This window comes from Passer montanus, unplaced genomic scaffold (genome assembly GCF_014805655.1).
Source record: "Passer montanus isolate IOZ18808 unplaced genomic scaffold, ASM1480565v1 scaffold25, whole genome shotgun sequence".
Classification (NCBI taxonomy): domain Eukaryota; kingdom Metazoa; phylum Chordata; class Aves; order Passeriformes; family Passeridae; genus Passer; species Passer montanus.
The window spans coordinates 9,553,354-9,578,707 of NW_024367149.1; the positions used below are offsets into that span (position 1 = coordinate 9,553,354).

The 25,354-nt window shown below is 40.9% G+C and overlaps 1 protein-coding gene across 14 annotated transcripts in view; it reads left to right on the forward strand.

Annotated features, from left to right (window-relative positions):
- Positions 1 to 25,354, forward strand: part of FGGY (FGGY carbohydrate kinase domain containing) — a 127,765-nt gene that overhangs the window by 51,577 nt on the left and 50,834 nt on the right. For 13 of the 14 annotated variants that reach the window (XM_039711501.1, XM_039711500.1, XM_039711503.1 and 10 more), the window contains 2 exons: positions 9,186 to 9,314; positions 13,295 to 13,398. In XM_039711501.1, coding sequence (XP_039567435.1) covers positions 9,186 to 9,314; positions 13,295 to 13,398 — 233 coding nt within the window. The remainder of the gene's footprint in view (positions 1 to 9,185; positions 9,315 to 13,294; positions 13,399 to 25,354) is intronic. The other variant, XM_039711504.1, reaches the window with a different exon arrangement.

Here is a 25,354-nt window from a genome sequence, read left to right on the forward strand (position 1 = left end):
CTCAAGCTACTCTAAGCTCATGTCTGTCTGCTCAAGGTTTGTTTAGCTCAAAGGCAAGGATGTATTTTAGTGCCTGCACGTTCCCCTTGTAAAGAGAGATAATAGCCTTTTTTTCATGTATCTCTTCTAAAAGATAACAAGGCTCTGAATTATCATTTCTTTTAACCAAAGCAAAATGTCACAAGATAAAATTAGAAAAATTTTCTGACTGTGACAAAAGTAAATACAAAGTTTACCAGTTTAAAATATGCAGAAAACCTATATTTGTTTTGTTGGTTTTGGGTTTTTTTTTCAATCTTTACTGAAATCATTACTGTTTCCAATCAGAGGGAACCAAAGATGAATAGCTACAAATAGATTTTTTTTCATTTGGAAGTATCTTTAACTTTCATGTCACTGGAAATTCTTATGCACATTACCCAAAAACAACTTCTTGAAGGTACCTATTTCTTTATTCTGGTAAATACACTTTTAAGCATCACTTTTAAAGCTCCTTGCCCTTTAAAAATACATTTACTGTAATCAGAGTGCTGTGGTTCCAGGGAGTAAACTCCTCTTGGTTTCAGTTTAACTTAACATATGACCTTGTTGATAAGGGTGACCCTCACATCTGACCTTTAGGATCTTCCACAAACCTTTCCCACATCAGGGCGTGGGTTCACATCTGAAAACTCCCAGGCCTTTGACATTTTCTGTTTCTCAGAGCGGACTAACCTTTCAGGGAATCCACATAACAAGTTGTTTGTGATCCCTTCTGTATATCAGGCATTTACTGATCAGGCTTGTGAAGGTAAAGAGTCTTTATCTGGAGATACTGAAAAATTTATTGATCCCGTTAATTTGCTCACCAAGAGAATGGAAGATGACTTGTATTCAAACCACTGTGAAAGTGTTGTGTACTAGAGGCATTAGCAGTTATCTGCTGTGGTAAAAGCACATGATGAGTATCTCTTTGTGGTATTATAAAACCTAGAAAGACATTAACAATTCTTTTAAAATTTCATGTACTATAGAGCTCGTAGGGTACTGGAGCGTACATTCCATTTGGAGAAAAATGCTTGATAAATTTTCACCACAGCCTTCTACTTCAGGGCCTACTTAAGGGACCAAATAATGATTTTTTAATTGAATGGTAATATTTCATACCAGGTCTTTTTTGGGTTGAAGATGGTGGCTTTGTATGAGAGAGCATTGTGGGTACTGCAGGATATGTTCTACATATTCTTACAGGTTTTGTAGCTTTTGTAAAGGGCAATTTGTCACCTTCTTTCATCTGTGCAGGAGCAGCAAACTGATATCAATGAAGTAGCTGAAGTTTTGCTTAATTTGCTTTAGTGTACAGTTGGAAGAAGTCTTTCATTTTTGATTTGGGGGTGATGGTGGCATAAGGAAGAACAGCCTGTGCTCGTTATACATCTCTTTACTTAAATCCTATTCTGCATCTTTTCCCCCCCCCATCCTTCTTTACCACCTTCAAGAAGAATGTTTTCCATTTTCCACAAATTGCCCCTGTCTTCCTCCAGTAGGATTTCTGCTTTTGGTTTGTTTGTTTGTTTTTGATTTAATTTTGTTTTGGTTTTGTTTGGTTTTTGGGTTTTTTTGTTTTGGTTGTTGTTGTTGTTTTAATTTTTGCACTGTGTTTTCAATTAAGAAGACTTTGACCTGACTCTAATGTGCATTTCTGGTTAGTGGCCTTCCATCAGTTTGCCAGTTCATCACCTTTCCTATTTCAACACTCTGTCTGTGCTTTAATGTATGGCCCCAACAATTTAGAACCCCATTTTTAACTCTCTCCTTAATTCCAGGACTCAGCTTGTAGCTGCCAAGACTTCATAAAGCTGGATTGCAGCAATAAGCTTTAAACACTGTACTTTGAAAATGGTAGAGAATAAAAAGTAAAGAGATTCTCTGGTATGGGATGCCTGTATCTTTCTTTCCCTGGTCTTTTGCTATCCCCAATAAATTACAACACGCTGCTATTTCAAACAAAATTAAACGGATGAATCAGAGGATATTTACACTTACATGCTGTCAAAATCCATGGAATTTACAAGTGAATAGTGTTCCAAATATGCTAACATTTTTCTGGCTTCCTGTCATTTCAGTCTGTCCAAGAGCTGTAGCAACTGCAAAGGAGCTGAAACTGGCACAGTGCAAAGAGGTTTTTGGGTGTCTCCTTCCTGAGAGCTCGAGGCACTATTTCATAATATATGATTCAGCAGGAAGAAGTTGGGCTTTTCCTTAGAAAAGCTCCACACTCCAGTGATTTCTGTTTTATTTTATACTTTTTCCATCTTGAGATCACTGAATCACACGAATCATTGGGATTAAAAGGGCCATCCTGAAATGATCAGAGCAGGCTCACCTACTGAAGTTTGCCCAGGGCTGTGTCCTGTTGAGTTTTAAGTATTTTCAAAGGTGGAGATGCTGAAATCTGCAACCTGTTCCAGTGTCCTGACCACTTCTCCCCAATAAAAACTTTTTTTTAGTTTGGTTTAAATGTAATTTCCTGTATTTCAGTTTGTGCTTGTCACACTTGTAGTGTCACTGGGGGCCACTGAGAAGGGTCTTTCTCCCTGATCTCTACTCCCTTCCTCCCATCAGGTATTGATAAACTCATAGATAAAATCTGCTCCCTCCACCTCCAAGCCTTCTCCTTGCTGTCCAGTCTGAAATACTCTTCCTTTTTTCAATAACTGTTCTTGAACAGGCTGAGCTGAGCTCAGGTGGCTCAGGTTTCTCCAGGATGTTTTCTGGGTGACATTTTCCATTCCTCTTCCACCAGGAAAGGAACCATCATTCACCCTGCTTATTGTCAGCTTGAGTTCTGCTGGCAGGTGGTTCCTTTCCACTTCTCCTCCTCTCTGCTCTAAGATGTGAGGAGTACTGTGTGCTGTCCCTCCATCCCTCATAGCTTAGAAAACTCTTGTAAAAGTTTAGGTCTTTTAAAAAATAGTAATACAGTAATATTCCACTGTCCACTCATAGAGTTCTGGTCTCAGACTCTGCCTGCCTGAGGAATCATGTTTGCTTCTACTCTGGCAACACTGGGGACTTGAGAACTTTTGAGTATGAAAACTAGGAGCATTTTCATTGAATTTGTGGTTTTAAATTTCATAGAAGTTTTGAGTAGACTTGGGCCTGTTGTAATTGTCCAATATTTAAATTTCTGAGGTGTTTTTCTCCTTCCTTATTTTTCATACTCTTAAAAAAAAAAAGAGACAATTCTCAGAATAGTTCTGGGCCATTCCTTCTTTTTACCTGACTCTTCCTCTCCCTGGTCTCAATTTGTTATTCATCTTCTTTTTTTTTGGCTTCAGCCTCGTGTTGAGATAACTTTTAAAACAGTGCTGTCTGCTTTATGAGTCAGGATTCACAAAATCAGAAGGGCTATTTCAAACAATTGGCTAACTTCCTTCAAGTCAGAGGCTGTTGGACTCCTTAAAATTAATGTTTAAGTAGTTTAAAGTATATCTTAGAACCAATCTTGATTTTATAATTTCCTGTGATGGAGAGCCCACTTCAGACTGAAAGGTTGTTGATTGTTAGTTGCTGTCATGTCTCAAAATTAATGAATTAATTAAAGAACATTTGATTTTTCATCTGATTTAACTTCCTACTCCTGCCTGGCAGACCATGGGGCCACGCTTGACCTGAACAGACTCATATTTCCTATGATCAAGGAAAACACTGAGGTTTCCCCCCAAAACTCTTGGGTGAACTGTCATACTTCTCAATCCCTGTAATTGTTTTCCTGGCTCATTTCTGAACTCCTTTAGTTTACAGTGCATCAGTATCTTCTCAGGGATATTAAAACTGGATACTGTGTGAACGTGGTGGGGAATAAGCTTGGCTGAAAGATTTAAAAGTGTCCTTTCAGTAACTGATGAGATTTTTTTTGGTCTGGCATTTATTTCAGCTCAGAAAAAGGGATAATTTGTTATTCTAAGAGGAGTTCCTATCCTGTGAGTTGTTAAAAAACATCCAGTAAAAAAAAAAACTCAACAAACTATTAGGTAATAATCCGTGATTAATACAAGCTAAATTGCCTTTACAGTCTTAGCAATGTACTGTACTAGAGCAGAGCAACTCTGAAAGGAGAGCAATAGTCCTGCCATCTGCATAGATTTTTGTATCTGGAGAGACTCTGAGGAATACTGTGCTGTGAAGACAGAGAGGAATGTCAATTACCAGCCTAGTGAAATTACTGTTTGCAAGCGAAAACGTGAACTCAGGTAGCTGAATTTGGATGTAAATGCATTCTCTCTAATTACTTAGTAAGACATCAAGTTACTGCATTCCATACCTTTAGTAAGACATCAAATCTCTGTGTTTTATACCCAGATGCAGTTCAGCAGTGAGCAGTGAACCACACATGGCAGGACACATTCATTCTGCACTGTTTCACTGCAGTCCAGCAAAGAAAACTCAGTCCCAGCCATCATAATGTGCCTGTTGATCCAATGATGCAGAATTTCTTTTTCCTTTTGACCTTTCACCAGGAAAGCTTCTAATTTATACATGGAGTAGCTCCCATTCCTTGGGCCAAAGCAGCCTTTGTTGAAGGAGGCACCTCTGGTTTGCTGACCAATTTGCTGCTCAGCTTAATGAACCAGGATCTTCCTGATTTGATTTTGCCAGAGTTTAGCAGCCTAATACATCTGCCTGAAGTATTTACACATTAGGTAGTCGAGATGTAGTTCAGCCAAAGGCTCTCTGGGAGAGTGGGATGGAAAGGCCCCAAATTAGATTTGCCTCAAGCTACTGTGGCAGCTCGTGTAGACAGAGATGAATTTTGAACCAAAGGAAGCCAAAGTGATTTTGTTTAACCGTTTTCCTCACTTTTAAATAAGCTGGCGTATAATATCACAATTTGTTTTGGTTTTCCTCAATGAAAATTCTGAAGTCTTTAACAGCTGACAAGGAAGTTTTATGGAGGTTATTTGGAGGTTAAAAAGCCCCAAATCTCACTGTTCTTAATATCTTTTAACCACCATGCGTTCAGTCCTAAGGAAAAAATAGTATTGTAACTTCGCAGTCAGCATCATTATTCTGTTTCCTTCTCATCTTAGTGTTGTTCTGGCTACTCAGCTGGGGTAAAAATTGTAGAAAAGTCAGCCATACATATCTCAGTTAAATGTGAGTATTGTCTGTAATTGAGAGGGATATTTGATAATGTGTTGTGTGTGAGATAGGGTTGGGACAACGTATATTATTTATTGAGATGCCTTACATAGCCCAGATTTTGGCATTGTGAGACTTATTATGAAACACAAAAAGTGGAGATTATCTGCATGCTTTGTAATGAACATGAAGGGGGAAAATCCCTTACATTTCTTATTGCATTTGGATGGACAGTGGTTTTTTATACTCAGGTCCTGTTTTCTTTGATGCCTATTCAGCACTGTTTTGTTTAACAAGATAACTTCTTCAGTTCTCTATCACTTATTTAACAGGATATCTGTTTTCTGTGTTGTCCTTTAAATCAGAAAGCAGTTTAATTGTTCAGTTTGGGTGGGGCTGTGAAATGGGGACGGGATGTACCCTTGGGTTGTGTTTCTGAGGCTGCTGGGATTTCAGCAGGGGATTGTTATATCCAAATTCAGGTTTGTTTGGGTCTCAGTGAGGGGACATCTCCTTTGAATTTTCTTCCTTTCATATTTTTGTGCACTTATACAGCCAAATATACGAAGTGCAGCCCTGTTCAGCGAGATAGATAAAAAGCTGTGCTGGAGTCAGCTGCACCCTGGCTGCTCTCAGCTTTTGTTTGAAAAGGGGCTACATCCTGAAGTACCTCATTCTGTTAAATATTAGTGAGCCAATACAGTGAATTTGGATCACTACAGTTGACTGAAGATACATTATCTGCCTGGTGTGTTGTGGCTGGTAAATAGCTGGTTCCTGTGGGAAGCGCCTAAAAGGGTAGAGGGTCTTTGGTAGCACATTAATTCTTTAAACAAAGCTTGATCACAGCAAACTCTAACATCAGTCTTCGAAAAAGGATAAAAGAGAAGGAAGAGATTCAGACAGTTTTTTCCTTTTGTAAACTGGCTGCTTTATGGGGGAAAAAATAGCTGGAAATAGCCTGTCTCGACCCAAATGAAAGGTTGTGGATTAAGGCACTGCATTAGTGAAACAGCTGCACCAATGTGAAACAGAAAGTCCTCCAGCTTCAGCCATTATGGGTTTGTTTGGTTAGCTCTAATTTTGGAAGTCATTATAGCAAAGGTAAATGACTTGCACAGGAGACTACTGTCAACAAAAGACTCGATACATTTATTTTGGCAGGAGCCTTGAGAAGTCTCAGGCCTTTCAGTGCCTCCTTTATGCAGTGCTTTCCCTGCTCTCACTGCGTGCCTGTGTGCAGGCAGCTCTCCCTGCCTCCCTCCCTCCCTGCCTCCCCTCCCATGAGTTCTTTCCCCCTGACAGGTCGGATTTAAGGGTGGCAGCACCTGCTGCTGAATTGCTGGTGTGTAGCTGTAGAATACCTTTGTGTTGCTGTATTTTGCTCAAGGGAGAATCTGCTCTCTCCCCGTCTAGTACTGGAATACAATCTGTGTCAAAAACTTCACTTTTAATTGTGTCTCCTTATTGGTTGCTATTTGTGTTTCCTTATTTTATCATTTAATAGCTTTATACTTATAGATTCTAAGCGTGCTGATGCTTAGCTGAGTTTTCTAGCTTTTTGGTGAAGATTGAAGTGTTATCTCACAATTATCATTATGAGAATGATAATTCCCTTCCCAGGTCTGTGCCCATGTGGTTGAGTGAAGGCTCAGAGAGTCCATTCCACACTGACTTACACTTGTATAGGTGAGGAGGCAAATTCCCCATGACAGAAGGAGTGCCCAAGCAGAGCCTGCTCCTTCCTTTCAGAAAGCTCCTTGGGAACATTTCCTGTGGGCCTGGCAGAGCTTTCCTTGCCCTGTAGAGCTGGGAGGGTGAAGGAGAGGGGCAGAGTGAGAAGCCCCTCACACGCACTTTATGCCCATTGCTGCTGGTCATTCTGACAAATAACCAGTACCAAAGGAATTATAAAGTCATTTTCTTGTGCTGCTGTAGAGGAGAGAATTATCTTTATCTCTAAAATTGTTCCCTTAGTGGTTATTAACTAGAAATACAGTAATTGAGAACCTGGTAGGAAAAGATTTTGTCTGATAGTAGCTCTGATCTCTCAAATTGAGTATAACTACATAATAATTACACACTCAAGTGTTTGACTGGCATGACTGATATAAACTAGCCAACCATGGAATGGCATGCCTGGAAAGAGGTTTTATTTCAGATTAATTTCATCTCATGCTGTATATACACCATAGTTATGCTTTCAGGTCAGGCAATTGATTCTGAAGAAGGAGATGTGGGTTTAGCTGCATGAACTCTTTTGAACTTCCTTCCACCTGCAGGGTCTTTGAATGTCAGGAGAAGCAGACAGCTTTGGTATTTTGCTCCAATGTCTTTAAAAAGCCTGAAATGTTAATACAAAAATCTCTTAAAGAGGAGCATCCTTCACTCCAGCTTACTGGGGGAAAATGTAAAAGATACATCTCTTGGAAAGGCCAGGACAGGACAATGTTTTGACTTTACAGTAAGTAACTAGTAAAATGCAGAAGTAATAAAATACAATTTTTTTTTTCCTGCAAGGAGATGACTTGATGTCCTCATGTCCTTCTGTATAAAGCTTAATGATGAGGTTTGCTTACCAGCCCCAATATTGAATATAAACCTGCTGTCAAGTGCAACTGTTTTGGCTGCACAGACTTGTTTTAAATTTCCAGTGTGAGGTTCAGTCTGGAATTTCAGTGGCAGTGATGTGTGGCTGTCAATAGAACAGAAACTCTCGGAGAAATGAACAACTATAAAGTTGTGTGTGCTGATCCCAAAATGCTCCATACACTACATCCATCAGGAAGTGGGCAGAAGGAGAAAGTAGCTTTTAAAAATGAAGAACCAACATAATTTACAGCAAAGATCCAATTGATATCTAGAACTGAATACCTGTGAATTGAATATCATAACCTTTTCTTCAAACAGTAAGGTTGTATTACTGCATTTCTAGAAGTTTATGCTCGTGGGAATTAGTGTATTCCTGATACTTTATGATATGCTATTCCTCTTAATTAATGTCTATTGTGGAGGATGTTTTATGTCCTTTCTATGTATCAGAACATGCTTCAGGTGTAACATTCTCAATAAAATTGACTATGAAAATAGTCTTGTTTTATTTTAAAGAGTTTTGCCAACTCTTCCCAGATTTGTTGAATTTAGTAAACACTCCAGGTAGGTACTAAAAGCAGGGAGGTCTGTGGGAACTCCCACTGAGTTTTCTGCCTCTCACCCCCAAACCTTTGCATAAAAATGGAAGTGTGTGCAGTCCCAGGAGCTGTCTCACTGCTCCAGCTGTGGGAGGCTGAGAAGAGGCTCTTGGGGGTGTCCCTAAATTCTGGTACTTGAAAGAATCTAAATTTGTTCTTCTGAGCTCAGACAAAATTGGGTGTGTGTTGTGGCAGGACCTGCCCCTGGGCTCCCTGGGGCAGGGCAGGGTTGTGTTCTTGTCTTCTTCCTTCTGCACAGGCCAGAGAAGGCTCAGAAAGGGATTATTTAAGTCCATGAGGAAATACAGCTGCAACTGGAGGAATTTGCTGTTTAAGCCAGTTTCTTTTTCAGAGTTTCTGTTGCTATAGCCACTTTATTCCTAGCAGAACTGCTGGATAGGATAGAAATGGAAAGAAAAAATTGGCCAGTTCCTTGTGCATTCCTTGTGCAACAGGTGCAGTGTTCATTTGTGAGCACAGACTGAGCTGAATCTCCTTCCATGCCCAGAGAATGCCTGCAGGCAGCACCTTCCACAAGAACGTGGCATTTCTGCATTTCATATCTCCTGAAGAGATGCCAAGCAGAATTTAATTGCTTGTGGTGCAATCTTTCTCTGTGGCTAGATAGGATATTGAATGCTTTTGAACTCCTAAATTGCCATGGGATGGCCTGATCTGGCACAGTTGTGTTTAATCTGCAGACAGATAATGAAAGATGCTCCATCACACAGAGCTCTGTGATGCACTTCTTTCTTTTATAGATACGAGACTTCACTGGAGGGGGAGGAAGGGAGCTCTTGCAATAACACACACGTTTGTTTTTCTGTTTAGTAAATTGACAGGTGTTTGGTTTGTCTTGTGTCTGCCCAGGAAACCACGTCCTGTCTCCTGGAGAGGCTGTTGGGAAAGGTCTGACTCGGGACGCTGCGCAAGATCTCGGGCTCCCCGAAGGGATTGCAGTGGCAGCATCTCTCATTGATGCACATGCTGGAGGACTAGGTACTCACTCATGGATTCACTGCTCTTGGAGACAGGAATTGTTGAATTAAGTTTAGAAAGCCATTTTTGTCACAGACTGTTTTTATCCAGCCATTTGCTCTGATGGTATTCTTAAAAACTACCCCAAATCATCACAATAACTACCAGCATTGCAAATCTGTTTCTAGAAAGAGGATATATCACTGTCATATGTCTTTTCAGATGGATTTGCAAATTGTTTGTTAATTTCTGCTAGTTCTGCTTTTGAGTGAAACACCGTGGTGTTGGAATGCCAACATGCTGAGAGTTTGCATCTTGTGTTGCTTAAAACTCTGGGGATAAGCAAGAAAAAAACATGAACAGCCATTGTGAGGGAGAAGCCTCATGTTTGATGCTTGTTCATAGTTAGGTTTCTTATTAGCATTAGAAGTGATTAATGATTCAAAGCTTTAAGGTCTGGTGCTTTGACTTTTTTTCTTTTCCAGCACAATAGTCTTATGTTCAGGCCTGGTTCCTTTTTTCTGAAATACATTTGATGAGGCCAAACAAGTTCATTTTCTTACTATGCTGTTTGGCCTTGTCCAAATACTGTCAATAAGAAAGAGATTCAGTGTAACTTTCTCAGCAGGAAATTGAGGGTTTTTCAGTTTAGAAAACAGTCTTACCTCAGGAAGTTTCACTGTTATTGAAACAGTACTCTTTAATGGAAATCTATTGCTCATCAGAGGATGTTTTACTAGATCTAACTGAAATGTGATTAGGTGTTAAACTACCAGTTTTGTTTCAAATGTTTTGTGCTGTTTTAAATTTCATTCGTCCTTCTAGAAACTGTGGCTGGGAACTTTTTTAGTGTTTAAATCCCTTTACTTTGCTTTTGGTGAGGTTGAATAATCACGGAGATTGCTTTTCTTGCTACCTGGAAAGGATTAGATGTAGATCTGTCTGCAAAAAGGAAGACTGAGCTTCATTGTCATATTTGTAGGTGTGTTGTGACTGACTTAAAAATATCTGTCAGTATCCTAATTGCATAAAAATGTGTTCAAAACTGTGTGCCTTGGCAGTTCTATGTTATTGGAAAAGAACAGAGTAATAATCTGACCTGAAAGAATGAACTTGCTGCAAAACTCACAGAGCATGTGAAAATGGCAGTGGAATATCCTTGTTTAATTGGCATCCTTATGGATCCAGAGCACAAAAAGTTTTCCCATTTTTTCATGTGCTGAAATCACTCAATACAATTTTAAAATGAACAGAGAGCAATTGTCTGTTCCTTGATACAGAGTTGTGTAAAGAAACTGACATCAGAAACACTCAGCTACTGGCATCCCTCAGTAAGGGGCTGCAGTGGATAGAGACAGTCTGCTAATCTGAATATGTTTTCCCAGATGGCACCACAAACACCAGCAGACTCCTGGAATGACTGCCAGGAGGAGAAAAGCAGCACACAGGTTGTTGTTAGGGAGAGGGGGGCATTACAGAGGGAAGAGTCAGGAAGATAGTGGGAGAACCTGCATGATAATCCCACCATAGCTCAGTGCATTCTGGGACAAGAGGAGCATTTACAATGGAACTCATAATTCTTGAATCTGGGAAGGGTAATAAATGTATTGGAAATGGTGAGGAAACTTAGTAGAAAGGACAGCAAAAATGAAAAGATTTGATAGCAAAAATGAAAGGATTTGATAGCAAAAATGACAGCAGGAACAAAAGGAGAGTCAAAGAGTGTAGATATCTGTAAAGAAAATATCCTGCAGGCTAAGCCAGAATGATGTGATGGACATCTTGTTTGCAGTGTTAATAACTTTTGATGCAGCTCAGATCTGCTTTTGGCTAGATGTGAAGTGTGGTTTGGCTGAGCAGGTTCCTGAAGTTTATGAAGGCTTCAAAGCTCTGAGTACAATAAGGTAAAGAGCTGTTTAGTGTGTGTGTTTGAGGAGGTCATGTGTGACTCCTGGATCAGTCCATCTGATACCTCTTATGGAAAAGTGAGGATCTAAGAGCCAAGCAGTTATATCTGGCATTTTGACCTACTGTACTAATTCCAGAGAGTGTACAGATAAAACTGTGAGGATGGCAGGCCAGGCTTGTGAGGCTGGCCTCATAAAAATGCTGTTTACATTGCACCTTTTCAAAAGGCATCAGCATTGTTTCAACAAAAGTAGATGATTTATGGTGCAGTGTCTAAAATACCATGTCACTGTGGAAGAGATCCAGAAGTACACATTGCTAAGCACTGCTTGCTTTCCTAAAAAGCTCTCCTCTGTTCTGTGTGGTGCATAGGCTTCTTGTTCTCAGCCTCTGCTTTTGAATCTGCCTCAGACTATGAAAAATTCCACCTAAGCTAAAGGTGAAAGTGACTTATAACTGCAATTATATAACTTTTTGCCTATATTCCAGACTTAATTGCTGTCTGACTTTTATTAATCACAAATAAGAAGCCTCTAACAATTCTAAACACTGGTGAAGCCACTGACTAAAATTCCGAAAAGAGCCATAATTCCTGTTTTGCAGAATGGATATTTTCTTAGCAATTAAAAAGATCTTTTCAGTTTTATATTGTTTATGAAAATACATTTGCAGCATATGCTGACTGTTTAGTTTAATAGATTTCTTCCCTCTCAAGTGTGAACAGTATTTTTAACTCAAGAAATTTTAATATGGTCTTGCTTAGTACAGGAATTTGCCTTGTAGACAACCCTATCCAAAATTCCTAATATGCATTTATTATGTTGGAGCAGTGAAAAAATAAAACATGATGTCGAAGCCTTACTTTTAGCTTTTTGTTGTTCTTAGGTCTCTTTAGGACAGCTGTGCCACTTCATAGTTACAAGTCAGTTTAGTGAAAAGGACACGAGGATGGATTTTTTAAGACTTCAAAATTTTAGCCCTGAATTTTCTGATGATTTTGATGACTTCCAACCATGGTAATACCAGGATAACCATGGTGATCCCAGTAAGACAAATCCCAAATCTGATTTGATAACAGAGCATTGCAGTGGTGATCTAAATAAGGAGGTGTTAATGAAATGTAGGATAGGAACCAGCCCTAGCACTTAGCATCTTTCACAACATCCAGCAAATGTTTTCCTGATCCTTCTACAGGCAGATGAAGGGAATTTTTTTAATCAGTATTGACATGCTGGTCTCCAAATTGAGCTTTGCAGATGAAAATTCACAGTCTGGTGACCAGCTTGCCAGCTGAAAAGCAATGTTTAAGAAAAGAAAAGTCCAGTGTAAAAATGTTACTTGTTGGCTGCTGCATTTTGCTGAGTGCAGCACAATGTGGTGCCAGGATGCAGCCTGGGAGAGGAGGAGGAGGAGGAGAGGGCAGATTGCCTCTGTAGCCTCCCCTGAAGTGACTCAAGCAGGATGGGATGTGTTCTGAGGCTCAGCTGTAGTTCTGCCTGGCATCTCCTGGGTGTATTTTCTGCTGCAGGCTGAGTGGTGCTGACTCTGTTCTCCTCAGAGCCAAGCTCAGTTCCTCGAAGGGGAGGAAAAATCTGCCTTTAGATGGTTCTGACATGGACAGAACAGCAGCAGCAGTGAAGACAATAAAGCTGGCAGCCTTCCAGTCTCCTGCCAAGTTACCCCTTTCTCCAACTCATCCCCTGATACAACACATCATCCAGGATGTTCTTGATAAACTGTGAACAAATAAACACATCTGCAGCCTGCCAGTACAGCAGGGCACTTTTATTCTGCATGCCAGTGAGCTACCTAAGAGAATAAATGTCAGGTAAAATAACACTTTCTAGGTAAAATAACACTTAAAAATCATGATGATAGGCATGCATTTAGAAGTAATCATCTTAGGTCCTTATATTTGGAATAAATACTTCAATCTGATGGATAAAATTATTTCCTTTGTTGGCTAAGTGGACTTTCTTAATTTATGGTAGTGGTGTGAGATACTCAGCAATTATTTGAGTGCAGAAAAGGTCTGTTTGGTGCAGGGTGGCTTGTTCTTCTTTAACAAGGAAATTTTAATTTTACTTTAATAGGAGTAATTGGAGCAGATGTGAAAGGACACAACCTTCCATGTGAGAACCAGCCCATTACATCCCGAGTCGCTATGATCTGTGGAACATCTTCGTGCCACATGGGGGTAGGTTGTATGTGTCATCCTAATTTGTGCAGAATTTACTAACTTATGTTTTTGAAGGGAAAATTGACCTTTGTCCTTCTCACCCCATTCTTTTTTCCTTGAATTTTTTTTCTGGTAACTCTATCTTTACCTTTGGATATTAATTATAAATTACTGTGCATTTGCTATTAAGCAAGAACTTTAATAGTAGTAGAAATCAATACTGAAAAATGACATGGAAAGTAAAAACCACGATGCCAGAGTGGTTTAAAGAGCAGCCTGAAATCTGAGCCAAAGCCTGAGCCTGAGTTATCTATGACAAGCCTATCACTAATGTGTTACAGAAGAGTGTCTTTGGAGAAGGAGTGCCCATCTTCAGTCACAGCCCTGCTCCCCCACCTCTTCCCTTAATCAATATAAATCCTTCTCCCTCTGAAAATTGCCATGGTGTGTAGAATTATGAGACAGATCATGACTAAAAAGAAAGAAAACCCCCCAATAAGCAGTTTTCACTTTGCTAATTTTTCTCGGTGAATTAATACAAAAGCTTTCTCTGAGATTGCAATTAAAATTTAGTGTCTGCTTTTGAAATTTATACTGTTTTAAAATGTATGAGTCTGAGAGCATTCCATTTAGATAAGTACCCTTTTCTGCCACATTTTTTATTTAAAACTCATTTTGGTCTTAAATTTAGAATGATTAGAACTTGGATTTTTCCAAAAAGGAGTAAATGGCACTGGGAGTGCTAGAGGAGTTGGAGAGGAATGACATGCTTCATGGAGAAAGCTCCAGGAGAGAAAAAGAAAGGAGGCTGATAATAAAACATCAGGCTTAACAATAGATTAAGTTGTCTCTGTAGTAACAGCATGAATCCATGGTGATCTTGAGCATGAATAAATGGTGATCTTGTCACGTGGATTGTCGTTCAGCAAAGTATTTTAGCACGTGATTGAATTTAAGGACGTGAATAATCCCACTATTGTGAAGCAGAGCATTAAGCTTAAATCCCCTAGACCAACTGGAATATGTTTTGGTTCCTTCCTAAACAAAAGTTTCAAGGTTCAAACTCCATCACTCTTGGCTTGCTCTGTCTTTGAAAAATTCCACTGGTACCTGTCTGTCTGTCATAGGGCAGGTGGGGCACCCTGGGGGAAGAAGTCACCCTTCAAGCCCTGCCACTGCTTCCATTGTTTCCTGGTTTTCTGATGGAGGTTTCTGCCCTTTCAGTAGAAGCTGTTTGAGTGAACTCTTCCTAACCTGTTTCATATAGCTGAGTTAGTTTGAATTGTTAAAATGAGTTAATAGAGACATAGTACTGGACTGCAGTAGGCTGAGGAGCTCGCAAGCAGCTTCCCCCAAAGGTCTGAGGGCAGTGTTGGGTAGCTGGCAGTGGGCCAGCTGGCTCTGGCTCATTCCTTTAGCACAACCAGCCCTGGAGGAGGACATGTGTGTGGTTATTTATTAATGGTTGATATTTGTGCATTGGTAAGTTCTAACATACACCCAGTTCACAACAGTGGAGGACATGTGTGTGGTTATTTATTAATGGTTGATATTTGTGCATTGGTAAGTTCTAACATACACCCAGTTCACAACAGTGGAGGACATGTGTGTGGTTATTTATTAATGGTTGATATTTGTGCATTGGTAAGTTCTAACATACACCCAGTTCACAACAGTGGATTGTTTGACTTCCCAAACTGGAGCACAGCACATCAATATTAACACGTTTTGTGTGCACTCTCCACAACCATGAGAGTTGTGGCTCCATTAAATATGCTAATGTAGCAAAAGGGATGTGATAAAATCCATGTTGATGCTCTGTCATCAAAGCAACCCCAAAGTCGAACACAGACTGCATGAGGCAGAATCTTTTAAGGCTTTTAATCACTTCAGTTCAAACTCAGGAATAGATGCTTGTGCAGTTTTTGCTAGATTTAAGTAGATTTTTGCTTAAATCTACCTACTCAGCATTTTATAATCATTTCCTTAACTGCCTGCTTTCACCCATCTGCACAGGGAGGGGTATAACAATCTCTAGCCAGCAGACAATAAGTAAATTCTAAACTTCTCTGGATCTAATCTGTGAAAGGATTTTGGTTTTCTATTTTTTTATCTATTACCTGCACAGGCTGTGTTGAAGTGAGCGTGGAGCACACAGAGCAGTTGTATTTGTGTTTTAATGAGACCTATATGCAGCTGCATTTGGCCAAAATTAGCTGTTCCTTTTTTTAATTAGGGCTATAAAATGAAAGTATATTATACTTGTGTTTTGATAGAAATATATATTTTCTCTCTCCGTGTGGACCAAGGGACCCTGAGGGCTACAGAGATTAATCATCGAGTTTAATTTAATGCAGTGGGAGAGAGACCTGTGTGGTCAGGCGGGCATTAAAAAGTGCCTTTGATGTGCCTCAGGTGCACTGAGCCCCAGTGAGCCAGCAACAATAATACCTTTGTGAGATGATCAGAGACGAGAGAGGGAGAAAATGGCCTGTGTGGAAACTCAAGGCCATCCTTTGTTGTGGTTCTGGCAAACGAAGGAGCCAACTGTCAGGAGAAATTCAGCAAACAGAAAGCAGGGGGAAAGTACGGCTGGGTTTCTTTCAAGGGGCCGTAACAGGAAACTGTTCAAAATCATCTGCAATGCCTTTCTTTTCCACCCCTTCCTCCTCCTCTGCTCAGGGCAGGGGGACTGCTCTTGGTATCTGTGTGTTGGTACAGTAGTTCCATTCTCTGGACTCCATGAGTCACAGGACTTGAACACAGCATTTACTTTAAACTTTCAGAGAAACTGCTCCTCGACCCAGTTTTCATTACCTCCAGGACTCTAGAGATCTTAAACAAAAGACTTTGCTAATCATGCCTTTGATATTTTAGAATGTACAAATGTGGAACCTAATTTTACTCATGGCTATAATAGGTTAATTTGTGGTGGAACTACCATTTTTAAGTGAGGATGCGCTTTTGGAATTAACCACTGACAGTTTGGGGTAATCAGAGGGACACAAAGAATTTCATGTTTCTGTTGAATAGCTTATGAAAGCAGCAAAATGCTTGTTATAATTAGGTTATTGACCCCAGCCTAGGTCTGAGCTGTTGGTTGCTGAAAGTCACTGCCTCCTCAGGGCTCATCCATTATCCATGAGGAAAAAGAAAGGAAAAGATGGTTTTCTGAATATTTTTGGACAGTTATGCATTTTACATGATTCTCTGCTGCCTCCTTTGCCCTAGCAAAAGACATGGGTAGAATTTGCATTTGGAATGGCATATAAGCTGCTCTTTCACTTGTGAAGGATTGTTTTGGGGCTGGGATTCATCCCTGCAGATTTGGTCTCTGTGCCCAAGGGTATTCCTGACTTTCCTGGGTGGGCTGCCACTGCTTTGCAGGCAGGGGCTCTGAGCTCCAGCACCCACATTTGGCTTTGGAACTTTAGGAGCCTTTCCCTGTGTAGCCATGGTGACTACACCAAATGTGTGAGTAGTTTTTTCCCAGCAAAATCACAGCAGGTTTGAGGCACTGAAACAGGAGCTTGCCTGTTATTCCTAACTTGTAGTTTGCGTGGGTCTAACAGACATGCCCTAACTTCTGGGAATAAGGTAGTTGGTTTCCCTACAAGCCTGTCTTCCTGCCAGTGTCTTAAGAGTTTTATGGGGTATTATAAAGGTTTTAAAAATCTCTTTTTTTTTTTTTTCCCCTGAAACCTTTATGTAGGTTTCTGTATTCCCATGTCCCAGTCCTGGACAGAAGGGTGCTTTCGCAGGGCAAAGTTGTACCATCATGAAAATATTTGTCGTTCTTGCTCCAACACCTTTTGTGATTCCCAGCTGAAGAAAGTAGGCAGAGCAGCTTTCAATGGGAACTTGGTCTGGCCTAATTTTAGCCTATTAATGGGGGGAGTGTGAATTTGCTGGTATTTTGAATCCCAAATGTGTTCCATTATCTCCAGAGTCTCTGGTATTTTTTTCTTCTATCTTCATTTAGTGATATGGTCTGTGTTCTTCTTCAGTCATTCCTTCTTTATCAGTTCTCTGTACTCAACACCTCTTTTTGGGGATTGTGAAGGAATCTCTTCAAGTTGAGATGCAACCTCTTCTTTTGCATCTGTTTTTGTTAGTTATGTGACTATTGGCATTGGCACCTGGCTTGGTGCGCAATTCTTTTTTCCCTGGGTGATAATGTTCATGTGGTTTGAACTGTAGAATTTAGTTATTTTTTTCAATTGGATAGGCACAAGTAATTTATCTTCTACCTTTTCAGATTTTATACATGATCTAAAAGACAGATCAACTACATGAACAGCAAAATGAGCAGATCGTTTTGCTGTCCCAATGTTTACTATGGATTATTTCAGGAAGAATATCCCATATTCTCTCTCTTCCTAAGCCTGACTAGCCTTTGAGTACTTTCTGCTAAAGGAACTCCAGCCCAATTTGCTTATTCTAAATTTGTTCATTTGATTCTCGTGATGACTGGCAAACACAATAGAGCTTCTTTGCTCCACAATATCCGCCCGAGCTGCCAGCTTTGTTCGCACAAATAGAGTGTTAAGCACGTTTCCACCCCCAGAGCATGCACAGTACGTGTCCTTTGCAGTACATCCTGGAGAGGAGACAGCAGAGACATGCTGGCTCAAAGTGTTCTCCGAGCCTGATCTCTAATCTCAGTGGGAGCCAGACCAGCAAGTGGATTCAGTGTATTTTGGCTCTGATACCGGAGTCTCCTCTTCAGAACACGCCACGTTGTTAAAGCAGCAGCCTTGGGAGTAATCGCAGTGCAGGGGCTGCTCGGTGCCCCGAGCAGGGCAGGGGGAGCCGGCTTTGGCAGCCCGGTGGATGCGGCGCTGCAGAAATCAGAAATCCTCCGTGCGCCGCTCCGGCATCCCCGCCTGGCAACGCGCGGCCTCCGGGGGGACAGGGCACAGCCCAGCCCTGCCAGCTGGCTGCCACCCAGCCTGCTGCAGGCACGGCATTTGTCCTTCTCCTGACCAGGGGAAAGGCGCTGGGTCAGGCGGGAGAAGGGGGAGGAATGCAGGAGGGAAAAAAAAAATAAAACCAAAAGCAAACCTAGTGAGGCTGGGGCAGCCTGGGCAAGTATGGGGGATGATCTGTGTGAGCTTTATGGAATCGATAGGCACCTGCAGTCTTGCTTTTTAAATATTCCTCTCCCCTGTAAAGCCTGTTGTGCATGTGAGCCACAGAGTGTTTGGGGTGGGAGAAAGAACTGAGTGTCACAGGAGGCTCTCCCTCGCTCTGTCCTCATTCGGCACAGTTCTGCTGCCTTCTATATTGTATTTGGCAGCAGTTACAGTGCTGACTTCCCAGCTAATGAAGATGTTTTACATTTAGGGAAGGCTGCATGAAATGAAAACCACATTTACTTCACAACTGTTGTTGCAGGTTGCCCGTCCTTGGTGTACACAGATTTAGGCTCAAGTAGAAAAGGTCACGGAGCCTCTTTAGGTGCCTTTTCAGCCAATGGCCTTAGAAGGGTTATAAATCCATAAAATTGCCACCTTCTTTTACTTGTCCCTCAAAGAACTCCTCCACACCCTTTTTAATGAAACTCTCTTGTTCCATGTTCCAGCATCCTCAGTTTCAAAAAGAAACAAACACAACTGTAATATCCCCTTTGCTGGCATTAATTTGCCGTTGTATGCTTTGCTTGCTTTGTTTTGTTTTTGAAAAGCAAGAAGTAAAATATTTCTGCTAGCAGGGCATATAAAAGATTGTTGCTTTTCTGACCTCCCTATTATATTAATAAAAGCTAGGAAGACTTCAGTAGTGGTGGGAGATCATGTGCAGGCAGCCTCCAAAACCCAAAGCACTTACTTGCAGAACTAGTAAACCACAAAGCTTAAGATCTCGAAATGTAAATAGGAAGTTGGAGAGTTTACTTTAGAGCCAGCAGTGGTGAGTCTGTACAATGTTTATTTCTGCTTGCCTCCCAGCCTTTCCTAAAGCTTGGCAGAGATGAAAGGGAGGCTTTCTCAGCAAGTTATTAAAAGTTTTTGTTATGAGCAAGATTCCTTTGTTCCTGGCCTGGCATAATTCAAAGCTCAGGTATGCCTTGGTGATGGGGAGAATGGGATGCTCCTATTTAGCCTATGCCAGTCAGAGACATCAAAGTTTTGCACCCCAGTGCCTTGCTGGTAATCAACCTGTGCAGAGGAACGTATCTGAAAGCAATTTAATCTCTATTGTACATAAAGTAGATAATGCTCAGTAATATTCCCACAAAACTGTACATTCAACTCTCCTTGCTTTTTTTGAACAGATCAGTTGAGTTCAAAGACTCAAATAATAGATGAGGACAGAGAAAAGGCTTTGAAACATGCTCTGCTTGGAGATCCATGAAGGGTGATACTCAAGAGGCAACTCACTGGCATCAGTGGAATCTTTGAAAGTTCCAACACACGCAGTTCTTTCCATGCTGTGCTTCACTGCAAGGTGTCCTGTCTGACAGGGGATCAGGGTGTTGGATTTGGGGTACTGAGCCTTCAGAATACTTGCCCAGAGCAGCTGTGGCTGCCCCATCCCTGGGAGTGTCCAAGGCCAGGTTGGACAGGCCTTGGAGCAACCTGGGATAGTGGAAGGTATCCTTGCCATGGCAGGGGGTGGAACTGGGTGGGCTTTAAAGTCCTTTCCAACCCAAACCATTCCATGATTCTTTTTGCAGGGTCTGTGTGTTGGGCTTTCCAGGTCTGACTGCTAATAGGGCTCCTCTCCTCTTCTTCACTCCTTTCCCCATGTTTTGCTTTAGGAAGAGTGAGCAAGAGAGACTGAGCTTCTTTCCATTCTTATGTTGACACTACAAAGGTTTAGTTAGTCTGGCTGCTGGAAATATTGAGCTGCCTAGTTTGGGTCCCTCTGCTTAAAGCAGTGTGGGATTGAAGGTTATTCATTATTAGATCAAGCCCTCAATCCACTTTGCACCTTCATTTCTTAACTGTAACAGCTGTATATTTTAATTGGATGTGGGGGATTTTGCTTCTTTTGTTGTAGGAAGGAGGTTGTATTCTGTACTGTGTGATTCTGGGAAGGTTAAATGTTTGTCTTTCTTCACTGATGTTCACATGACAGCATCATTCCATTGTGGGGGACAGGGCAAAGCAGCTTACTTTTGATTTGTTATTTTAAGTAGCAATATTCTAACTTTTGTTAATGAAAGCCCATCAGCGGCAGCTGTCTTTTATTGTAACAGAAGATTTTTGGTTTTATTTTCTTATATTCTTCCAAGTGGTACTATCAGATCTGACAGGTGCAGCACTCCCATCAAGGCTGCAGGGTAACCAAATCTGATCACTCCTCTCTAGACCCAGAAGGATGGATTGGCCTGAAGCCCAAAGTCTTGAGCAACCCCAAGTGTCTTCCTGGAGTGCCCTGCTCCAAGGAGAGCTGCACAGGGGAGTTTTCTCAGCTGACAAGCATACAAATGTATAATGAATGACCTTTCCAGATCCCTTGTCTCTCTTGTTTTTGTGAGTAGGCATGAATTTATTGAACAGCCTGCTTGCTCTGTGTGTCTATATCTCAGGGAGAACAAAAAGGACTCAAATTTCTGCTCTTTTTCTTCCAATAATTGTAAAAGAATAACTAAAATATAAATTGAATTAGATATGATAAGGGATATTCTTGGTCATCTCCTGGATTTTTTCTGGGCCGTGGAACAAAGAAATGGAATTTTCGAGGGAATACAGTAATTGTATGAAAAACAACATCAGACTTTTCTGTTAGTTTAAAATTTTTGAAATTAGCCTTATGTGCAGTGAGGGTTGTGAAAGTTTGGGGTCAAATCCCACATTTTGTTTTGTGAGTTGGTTTGCTCCGTGATTCTGTCAGATTATTGCCTTTCCTTGGTTCCCTCACTTGCACGATGAGCACGAAGTGAAGCTGTGCAGACAAAAATCTCTCCAATGCAAGGTATGGTATGAGAGTGCTGAGTATCGTGGGCTCCACAGCCAAGGGGGTATAAATGCAGTGCTGTTTATTCTTCTTAACAGCAACAGTTCCTCAACTCAGGCAAATTCCATCAGTCTTTGGGAATTAGGTCTCTGGCTTTTCCCCTCCATTTCCAATTCTGTTCATCATCTCATGAATCAGTAGTTCTTCATCTAAGTTCCTTGTTGCTGTTCCAGCTGTGAATGGGGCAATATCTGGGTTGGGGCAAGTTCTTTTAGGGAGAAAGTAAATCTCTTGTCATATAATCCCTCTGGGAGCAAAGTGGGGAGAAGCATTAGCTGCTGCTTTTCTCCCAGTGTCAGCTGGGAATCACAGTTTATGCTGAGTTCATTGTTTATAGCTGTGGGTAAAGGCCTGAGGTCCTCTCTCACTGTTTACTCTGTCCTTGGGAGTTTGTCTCAGTAAGTAAGGGCTGAATAAACACTGGGTAAGATCCTCAGGATTTACCCATTTAGTTATTCAAATGTTTAAAAACATGTTTTAAATAGTGTGTGAATGCATATCCCATATAATGTGAGAATCTGCTTGCAGCATCAGGAGTACTGTAGAGGATTTATTGAAGTGCAGGCATAATACTGTTGTTGGTAGTGGCCTTCACTGATGTAGAAGGAACACTTAGATAATGGGGGGAAAGGAAAATCTCTAAAATGAACTCTATTATGCAAAAAATAAATAAGAAAGTCCTTAAGGTGTGTGGGAAGGGCATCCAGCCTCAGAGACAAGGACTGGGTCTGCCTGGGAATGCTCAGAGCTTGGCTGGGGGTCCTGGAGGGCTTTTCTCAAGTGCAGTGTAGGGGTAGAGTTTGTTTTGCTATTTGTGGCATAGCTGTTCCATGTGCACAATTCCCAACCTTTCAGTTTGGGGTGAGGTCTCAGTAGTTCCCTAAAATAAGATTCTGCTGCAAGTAATATCTGAGATATGTTTGTTTAGGAACCAGAACTGAAGATTGAAGGGCTATGAGCTATAGGAATAATTCCGAGACTTAAAAAACTCCAGTGTTCTTGTAAGACTTGCACTGGTCTGTAACTTGTCATTATAGTAAATTTATTTTCTACTGCACAAATGGAGGTTTTCTTCATGAAAACTGGGGGTTGTTTGCAGTATCAGTCACTTCTGAAGACTTGGTTTCTTGTGTTGGTTGAAAGTAAGAACAGAAATTTACTTGAACTTCATCTCACTGAAGGCTGGGAGGACATTTTTGTGTAAATTATTGTATATTTCCTGTGTTTCTATGATCTTCCCTAAGACACCTGTTAACAACAGGTAGAAGAGACTATATGGCTTTTGGGGTTTGATTTTTTTTTTTTTTTAACATGAGAAGAGTTAGTTCATACTGTGATGAGCTTTAAGGGATTTAACTTTCCATAGCAGCAAACTGTAGTATTATCAAATGCAAAGCTAAAATGGCTGTGCTGGAAGATTTATAATCTTCACACAAACTGGCATTTTATGACAGTGAATATCTATCACTGGAGGAGAAGTAAAAATAAATGGGTGGAATAAATGGTTGTAGCTCATTTGAGGCCCTGGATCCCCAGTGAACTGTTGTTTTGAGAGGCGCAGAAGTAACTGCAGTGAGTCATGGAGCAGCACTGCTGCAGAAGGGTCCAGAACAGCATTTCAGCAAGGACACAAGCACAAGCCATGGGGTAACCAGACAACCTTTCAGACCATTTATCAAAGCACTTGTAGTGCCCATTTCAAGGAAGGCGACACAGTAAATATGAGCAAAGGAAAAAAAAAAAAAAGGTTAATGTGTATATCTGTATCCAGACATTTCACTAAATAAAACAATAAAATAAATCAATGCAGAACTGTTAGTGCTTAAGTGCTTAGCAAAAAGCATCTGAATCCATCACAAATGGGGGTTCTTTTTTTTCTTTGTTTGATTTTGAAAACAATTTAGCAGATTAAAGTTCTTTTTTTACCAATTTCTGAAGGAAACCTTGACCTTTGGGAATACAAAGAAAAGGATCATGGGCTACTGTGTGTCCATCGTGTACTTTCCCAAGCTGAAACATAAATAAGCTTAGTGTTAATGGATACTGATAAAAAGCAGAAGTAAGTGGATGTGAACATTTAAGCTTGGAACAGTCAAAATTCATCTAATTTAAAGGGTTTGCTGCAAAGCTGAGCATTCAGTCAGGGTCCCTGACAAGACTTTTGAAGTTCTTGCATCTCTGATTTAAGCAGAAGGAAATGGTGGATGTTGAGTGAGTCTGGAATGATTACCCCTGCATTCAATCCCATTTAACTTCTTCCAGAGCTGAAACTTTCAAGTCATCCCAGGCTTAATTCCAGGTCTGCTTCCTGGAATAAACAGGAGTTTAACCTCACACACAAGGAATACAAACTTCACAGGGGTGCAGATTTTCTGTGCAGGACACAAGGATTGTTTTTTTTCAGTGTCCAGGGACAGCAAACCCAGGGACAGTTCCAGAGGCAGATGCTGTACTTAGACCTGTCTGTTCTCCTGGAGACTCCTCTTGTCAGTGACTCTGATCTGATAACCTGGCACTGCTCTCTAGACCCTCCTGGGCTCTCCTTGTGCTGATGCAGAACTTGTTTGATCCTCCTGCTCCAGCCCCTCTCTGGGAGTGGTTCCCTATTCTTGAATCTGGTCTCTCAACTATCTGACAGTGCCTGCTGAAACCCTTCATTCTACACAAATGCACCATTACTCTGAAAGAAAACATGCACACTGAGACCTCTGAGCCCTTTTAGGGTATGACAATTTTAGACAATCATTTGTTGGATCCCAGACTGAACCAGGACTTGCCTCTTTCTGACTGGAGTCTCAGGATCCAGCTTCCCAAGATGGCAAATCTGCTGTTCCCTTCCACCACCTGTGGGGCTCCTGACCCTGATTCACAGAGAGGGGTCAGAGTTTTTTGATGCTTTCTGAGTGAAAGCTGAGAGTCTGCTACTTACAATGCCTGGGGAAAGTCGTGGTCAGGAGATTGCTGGCAGGAGGTCTCGTGGAAGGTTGAGAACTTTGTGTCTCTTCCACAGCATTGATTTTTATATTTCCACTTTCTAATTGTTTCTCCCAAAGTGGCTACAGGTGGTCTGGTAGGGTGGTTAATTAGTGCTCCTGATAGATTTGTAAGTAAGCCATGCTTCTCTTCTAGCTTGTACTTTAAGTGGCCAAATTCCAAATGCTCACATCCCATTGCAGCTCCCATATTCTGCAAACAGCAGGTAAAATCCAGCAAAGAACTGGGAACAGGACTTGAGGAACACATTCAGACATGGCCTTCTCAGCTTCTCTTTTTTTAACATCACTCCACTTTTACTTAGGTAATAGTAAGGCAAACAAAATTAAGAGCATTTTTTGCTTCCAGTATAATTTTCTCCTTTTTTTCCTTTTTTTTTTTCTGCTTTTGAATTTAGAGGTTTGAGTGCAAAGAGAGAAAGTCAAAAGTTTACAGTAGAAGAGGTAGGTACTAGTCTTGCTCTCTATTTTGCCCTGGGGAAAATGGCAGGATTTTATAATGTGAAAAGTATTGTTCTACTTAAAACAAATATCAGTTGTCCAGCTTGGCTGGTTAATGTTTAAAGCTAATATCATTGCCAGCTTCTTTCATAAGACTGGTATTAAAAAAAAAAAAAAAAAGATTTTAAAAATCCTTTTGTGCGATTGTGAAATAAGAGTAGGGGCAGATGAAGAAATGAACTGAGTAATCTATAGTGTGTATTTGTACCATGTCAGCAACTCCCAGCAGCACTCCTGGCCCTGGTTTCCTGTGCAATGTGCCAGGTCCCTGGGATCTGTCACACTATACACCACAGAGAGATGATGAGTAGAGGTGGTTTTGCTGGGCAACTGACCTCCAAGTTTTGCCCATAATAATTTATTCATGTGGCTGTACCCTAAGACATTCTAATGCCAAACATACCTTGGGCTGAAAATTGATGCAGCCCATTGGAAAAAATACCCACAGCCAGCTCAGATGAAAAAGCTGGACCTGGCTTCTGCCTGAACATGGGGCCTCAGGAGGTTCAGGGGGTCAC